At 35.2% G+C, this 7,216-nt stretch overlaps 1 protein-coding gene across 1 annotated transcript; it reads left to right on the forward strand.

The window, feature by feature from the left end:
- On the forward strand, nucleotides 1-6,349 carry LOC115953406 (T-complex protein 1 subunit theta-like). Its single transcript, XM_031071042.1, has 12 exons — nucleotides 1-229; nucleotides 705-1,114; nucleotides 1,325-1,486; nucleotides 1,852-1,929; nucleotides 2,421-2,554; nucleotides 2,758-2,830; nucleotides 2,909-2,986; nucleotides 3,098-3,220; nucleotides 3,374-3,468; nucleotides 3,945-4,154; nucleotides 5,216-5,273; nucleotides 6,024-6,349. Exons 1-12 carry the CDS (start codon nucleotides 82-84, stop codon nucleotides 6,087-6,089), a joined length of 1,635 nt encoding a protein of 544 aa, XP_030926902.1. The 5' UTR covers nucleotides 1-81; the 3' UTR covers nucleotides 6,090-6,349.
- Nucleotides 6,350-7,216: the final 867 nt, after the last annotated feature.

The raw sequence follows: 7,216 nt of genomic DNA on the forward strand, positions 1-7,216 counted from the left end.
GTTTCTGAGAGTAGTCTCCATAGCAGGGTTAGGGTTTAAGGAAGAAGATAAAGAAGGAGGCGATCGATCTGAGAAGTGAGAATGGGATTACAAATGCAGTCACATGGAATACAATCAATGCTGAAAGAAGGCCATAAACACCTCTCTGGTCTCGACGAAGCCGTTCTCAAGAACATCAATGCCTGCAAGGCATTGTCCATTATCACTGGGACCTCTCTTGGTCCCAATGGTATCTCTCTCTTTCTCTCTACATTCTCCAAATCTTATCAACTCATTTAGACAACCTAGTAAATTAAATTTATTATTTAATTTGATTTTTCGGATTTTTTTTTTTTTTTGAATGGAATTGTTAGTGCAACCTAGCATTTAGGTGCTGTCTTTGATCTGTTAGTGAATTTTTTTCTTGCTAATTATAGAACATTTCTAAGTAGTTCTAGATTAGTTTATGTTGTGTTTAGGTATGGACACAAATGTTATCAATCATTTAGACAACCTGTTTGTGACCAAAGATGCTGCCACTTAATTATTGTAATTGTCTCTTTACAATAAAGTGATTTGAATAACTCGAATTTATTATTTATTTGATTTTTTTTGGGAATGGAAATTTTAGTGCAAAACCTAGCATTTAAGTGCTGTCTGTTTTTGTTTGTTACTGTATATAGAGCATTTCTAAGTAGTTTGTTCTTAATTTATCTTGTGTTTAGGTATGAACAAGATGGTTATCAATCATTTAGACAAGCTGTTTGTGACCAACGATGCCGCCACTATTGTGAATGAACTTGAGGTTCAGCATCCTGCTGCTAAGATTCTTGTTTTGGCTGGCAAGGCCCAACAAGAGGAAATTGGGGACGGTGCTAATTTGACAATTTCTTTTGCTGGGGAGCTCCTTCGAAATGCTGAGGAACTTATAAGGATGGGCCTGCACCCAAGTGAGATCATCAGTGGGTATACTAAAGCCATCAATAAGACAGTTGAAATCTTGGAAGAGCTGGTTGAGAACGGTTCTGAGACTATGGATGTGCATAATAAGGATCAAGTTCTTTCTCGCATCAGAGCCGCTGTTGCTAGCAAGCAGTTTGGTCAAGAAGATATCTTGTGCTCCCCTGTTGCTGATGTAATTATATCTTGCCCACTATTGTTTGTAATTGATAATTCCTAGGCTTTAAAATACACCGTTGGTCCCTAAAGTTTAAAAATTCTTTGGGTTTTTTAGGGACTAAAAATGATCACCTACTAAAATAACCTAAAATTTTGGGACCAACATAGTATTTTGGCCCAACTCCTATTAGGATAAAGTTCTGATTGTGTCTTTTTCATTTAATAGGCATGCATCCAAGTGTGCCCGAAGAACCCAGCAAACTTTAATGTTGATAACATCCGTGTTGCTAAGCTCTTGGGAGGAGGTCTGCATAATTCTACAGTAGTTCGGGGCATGGTTTTGAAAAGTGATGCTGTGGGGAGTTTAAAGCAAATCGAGAAGGCAAAGGTTAATACTGATATGCTCTCACACATGTTAAAAGTATAACTCTTATCAGGAATGGCTATTGAATGTCTTGGTGTGTGTATATATATGGTTTTGTTATTTGTATAGGCTAAAGCAAATTAGCGAACTATTCCGGTAAGTTGGCAGTACCATTTTTCAGTTCTTTACAAATGTTTATTTTTAAGATTGAGTTCTAGCTCATTTTCTTCTGACAGTATCAAAAAAGAGAGGTGCTACCTTTGCTGAGTCTATAGTATTGTTCTTTCTTTTGCAAGTATTGACGATTTTCACTGGCATTCATTAAATTTGGGAAGTCCTTTGATTAATGGTGTTGAAATTGTAGCTCATATTGAATGATTTTCCTTTAGGTTGCTGTGTTTGTTGGTGGTGTTGATTCTTCTGCAACTGAAACGAAAGGAACTGTCTTAATTCATTCTGCTGAGCAGGTACATCTTGACAAGGAACACCTCTTTTAGTTGCTGTTCTATCTGTCATCTTTCTATAATACATGATGCTATTGTTTAAAATTTTTTGAGTGGCCATTCTTTGGCACCCATTTATAAACTCACGAAGCAAGTGAGTATATAAAACCTTTAAAATATTAGCTCACTTTTGCCCAATAAAGATTTCGTTTCAATAATCACCCTTGTGGTAAATGATTGGTAGAAAATCATACCAAGCATTTACCACTAGGGTTTAATCATAATTAGTAGTAATTGATTGGTATGCTTTTCTATCTAATTTCAATAATTTTCTTTTGGTTCACATTTTTGTAATTGTTTTCGTTTATCTTTTTTGTCTTAGCAAGCATTGAATCTAATGTTGGTTGCCATACATCTAGCACACTGAAATTTGTTCACAATTATCTTCCTTTCTTTAATCAGTTGTTACATAACTTGACTGGCAACCTTTTTCTTTGTGTCTTTGCATCTTGTAGCTAGAAAACTACTCAAAAACTGAAGAAGCAAAGATTGAGGAGCTTATCAGATCAGTTGCAGATTCAGGTGCCAAAGTAATTGTCAGTGGAGCAGCGGTAGGAGAGATGGCATTACACTTCTGTGAGCGTTATAAGTATGTCAAGTCTTTATTTTCTCCTAATTTTCAGTTATTTGTTCTCTGTTGTTGTAAAGCAAGTATGCATGTACGCTAATATTGTCCAATTTTCAGACCTGATGAATATTAATAGTCTGCCCATTTATTTTAAGTTTTAATATTTTATTCTACAGATTTCTTAAGAGTTATAGTGTTTCTAATTTAATAGTTCTTGCATGCAGGCTCATGGTTCTGAAGATCTCTTCAAAATTTGAGTTGCGTCGATTTTGCCGAACAACTGGTGCTGTTGCAATGGTAGCTGTGCCTAGTACTTGATAATTTATTGGCACTTTTTCAAATTGGCCTCTAATGTTTTCTGTGTTCTTGCATCAGCTGAAGCTTAGCCAGCCTAACCCAGATGATTTGGGATATGTTGATTCTATTTCAGTTGAGGAAATTGGTGGTGTTAGGGTATGTTTAAGATGTTGCTTCAGTTTAGTGTTAGTTTCAGGATTTTTTTTCTCTTGTTTTCTTGCCTCTGTTTGCATGATTTTTTCATCCTTTCCAAATAAATATATTTAGGTCATTATTGTCAAGAATGAAGAAGGTGGGAACTCTGTTTCCACTGTGGTTTTACGAGGAAGTACTGATAGTATACTAGATGACCTTGAAAGAGCAGTTGATGATGGAGTCAACACCTACAAGGTAATTTATATAGAATACTCAAAATCTGTACTTTCTAATGGGCTGGTAATTATTTTCCTCTATGACTATGGTTATTGTAGTTCTTCTGAAACTTGAGTGTTAGGTGTTTGCGTCATTTTTCATATTGGTGCTTTCTTAATTCTTTTTTGTTAGGCCATGTGCCGGGATAGCCGTGTCGTACCTGGGGCTGCCGCTACTGAGATTGAGTTAGCTAAAAGAGTGAAGGAATTCTCATACAAAGAAACAGGGTAATTTACAAATGTCTCTTTACTCATTAGTTTCAAAATATTTAACTGCACTGACATGAACAATTTTGGGAAAAATGAGGAAAAAAGAACTAGTGAAAATGAAATTATGTCCCATACAAATGCCCATGTCATTTGTGTCATATATGAGTACCATGTATTGTGATGTCAGTGTGACTATTCTTTTATCAAATTTCTTTCTTCTATCATTTCTAGAATTGGATAAAGAGTTGGTTGAAATAAGGTAGTGTAATGCTCTGAATTCTCCCTCATGGCCTTACAAATTTTTCTACATTGAGATGGAACAACTGGCTTTTATGCGTGCTCTAGTGTCATTCCTCAAAAAAAATTTACAATTGAAGCTTATTCTAACTAGAAGCAATTGACATTTTGTTTTTGTATTTGTTTTTTCACTGATTCAGTCAGTGAGGCATGACTGGAAAAACTACTAAAGATTAGACCTTGTATTGAATCTGCAGATTGGATCAGTATGCAGTAGCAAAATTTGCTGAAAGTTTTGAGATGGTTCCTAAAACGCTGGCTGAGAATGCTGGGCTTAATGCAATGGAGATCATATCTTCTCTATATGCTGAACATGCATCTGGTAATAGCAAAGTGGGTATTGACTTGAAGGAAGGTGTTTGCAAGGATGTCTCAACCTTGTGTGTCTGGGACCTTTACATCACTAAGTAAGCTGGTTCTCATTGTCTTGTCATCAATCATGCTTTTGTCAAAAACTTGTGTTGGTTATTGTAGTTCTGACTTCTGATGCCTGATGGTGTGCTTGTGTGTGAGAGAGAGAAAGAGAGGAGAGTTTTCCTTGTCCTACGAGCATTATAACTTTCTCTTTCAATTTTTTTTAAATGAGTGTTAGCAGTATAACTCTTGAATTGACTTGTAAACTAAACAGCTGATAAAAGCACAATAAAAAACTAACTTGGACATATAAATTTTTTCCAAGACACTTAAGATACTCATAGAAAGTTGTAGGCTTGGTTCAATCATCAAAATACCCCTAGTTTGTTGGAGTTACAAAAAATCACATATGTTCTAATTTAAAACCAACCTCTACGTGTGATGTAAATGACCAAATTTAAAGCTGTTTTACTGCAGGCTCCTAAGGAAGGCCAAATTGTAAATTGTTCTATTGTAGACTCCTAAGCACTTGACCTTCGGAACCATATAAGATTCTTTTGGCTCCTTCATGTCCTTTGCTCACGAAGTAGTCTCTTACTAATAAAATTATTTTTTCTATCCGAAAAAAAAAAAAAAAAATGTAAGATTCTTCTCAACTTGGTGTTACATGTCATATTGTCATCCTCACGCAAGAAAAGCTTCTGTGGGTGCATTTCAGTAGTTTCTTTTTATAAAAATCCTACTCTTTTTATAAAAATTTTTTTAGTAAAGAGTTTTGGAACTTCAGATTCTTGAGGCTGAGTACTTCTACATAATCAAAATTATAAGAAGATATGGAAATTGAACTTATAAGTGGAGAATGGACTTAGGCATGGTTGCTGTCATATTACAGCAACTAGTAAAGACTTTAATTTTCTAAGATAACCAAGTTGTCTTATAAAATTTCCCCTCCAAAATATGGAACCTTAAGAAATTGGTGTAGCATTGTTTTGCGATGATTTAAAGTTGGAATCATTGTGTTTCTTTTTTTTAAAGGCATTCATTGTTTGTATTTACAAGCACAATTGCTTCTTTTTTTTATTTTATACTTTTTACTTTTTTGGCTTTTATACAGGTTCTTTGCTCTCAAATATGCTGCAGATGCTGCTTGCACTGTACTGCGGTTGGACCAGGTAATTAACTAGCTTATTATGGAAATCTTTCTTCTATTTATCAAGGAAATAAGTTTTTTGCTCGAACTGTCAAATATCACTTGGTTTGGATTTCTGTAACTGTAAAAACTCTCCAAAGTTTATAAACCATAATGCCTTTTTTATTTTCTCATATAGCTTAAATGCCTTTTTCATAATTTTATGCCAAAACAAAATAGAAATCTGGAATAGAAAATTTCATATGCTTGAAGAGATCTCCGACCACTCTTAATGTGCTTCTAGACTCACTCCATGAGCACCCCTAACCTCAACATAACACCAGTGGCCCCATCTCTCAATATTTTGCTCCTGCAATCCTCTTCAAAAGATCCCTTTATATAGCATAATGCAAAACCCATTTTCCCAAGAAAGCTGGGTTTAAAGTACCAAGCTTCCTAATACCCAAACCTCAATATTGAATTTGGGAACAAACCACCAAGTGGTATTTCACGTTGTCCCGTACACCACCCCACAGAAAATACCTATGTAACCTCTAGAACTTATTAGCATGCATGGAATTTGGCATAAAATAACTGGGCCAATTAGAAGAGTGCACATATAAGAAACTTCTAATTTGGAGAGTGCACTTTTTGCCGGCTTATGTTGTTAATTACAATAGGTTTTAGATCACCTGATTAATTGTAACACATATGGAACTGAATCTCAGTTACTTTGGTAATTTTTCTTTTCACATGAGTTTTATTAATTATACCATCCCTTTTTATGTCACAGATTATAATGGCAAAACCAGCAGGTGGTCCAAAGAGAGATCAGCCTGCAGGGATGGATGAGGACTAGTTGAAATGGCAATTGATATTTTGGTCATGCTTTTAGTTCTCATAAGCAGGTTCTTGGACTTCGTTAGGCATCTGTTGTTTTCTTTCAGATTCCAAAAACTTCATTTGTAAGAAAATTTTGTTTAGGGTAGGAAAAGTGTCCTATTTTTTGCTTTGTATATTTTGCTATGGTTGGGAGTGATGGCGGTTTTACATAGAAAGTCCAAATCATTTTGTTGAGAACCTGAATCATGTTAATTTTAAAGGTTGTAAATGAATAAACATTCCATGACATGGTTTAAACTTGATGTTCTGGCAAAAGGAAATATAAATGGCACAGGCAGAGAACTGGCAGGTCAAATTAGGAAAGATATCAATATGTAAAATTGAAGAATTGTAATATATAACAGGGTAAATGAGCATAAGGGACTAACTTCTATAATAGATTGGCACCCATGATTGTGAGACAAGCTTCAAGTTAGCATGGTTTCTCGTGGACAGAGACAGTGGGTCAACTCTTGATGTGGCTCATATGTATTTTTCTCTGTGCAGTATCCGACTGAGTAGATTTTGTTTAAGGTTTTTAATCTCCATAATGTCCGTGGATTTAGTGCTTGTCGAGTGAACCATGCAAATTATTACATTCTGTTCTGTGATTGAAATACACAGACAGTGTCTTTGAAGTACTTCAATAATTATACATTTATACATGTCAAAAGTAATACTTTTCGCAAACAATATTGTCCTCCTAGGTTTTTCTACACGTTAGCATTCATCGTGATCTATGGTGGTGTCATGACATGCCAACATTATATTCTAGTCCAAAAAACTTTACTGGAGCATTTTAACCAGCATAGAGCTGGAGGTGTTTATTTTATGGAGGTGTTTGTTTATCTATCTCTTGACTCGAAATGGACCAAGTTTGATTTGAGAATGGATCTTAGAGTGTCTAGGGTTAGATTGATCTTCCCAAAGAACACACATCGACAGGAAGGTTTGGCACCTTAATGTCACATTTATTTCCCTCCCTTTCTTGCTAGGATTGGAAATAATGTATTTTACATAATCTAATCACATCCATGTTTCTCATTTTATCCAATCCTTACATTATGTCTCTTGCTTGTCTCTGCGAAATAATTGGACGATAGT

This window comes from Quercus lobata, chromosome 7 (assembly GCF_001633185.2).
Source record: "Quercus lobata isolate SW786 chromosome 7, ValleyOak3.0 Primary Assembly, whole genome shotgun sequence".
In the NCBI taxonomy this organism is placed as follows: domain Eukaryota; kingdom Viridiplantae; phylum Streptophyta; class Magnoliopsida; order Fagales; family Fagaceae; genus Quercus; species Quercus lobata.

Bases quoted from the DNA above. Each gene is read 5' to 3' on its own strand.
- LOC115953406 (XM_031071042.1), top strand. From the start codon at position 82: ATGGGATTACAAATGCAGTCACATGGAATACAATCAATGCTGAAAGAA. The intron at 1,487-1,851 runs GTTAATACTGAT...ATTTTCCTTTAG, and splicing joins AGCAAATCGAGAAGGCAAAG to GTTGCTGTGTTTGTTGGTGG. The intron at 2,831-2,908 runs GTAGCTGTGCCT...TTCTTGCATCAG, and splicing joins CAACTGGTGCTGTTGCAATG to CTGAAGCTTAGCCAGCCTAA.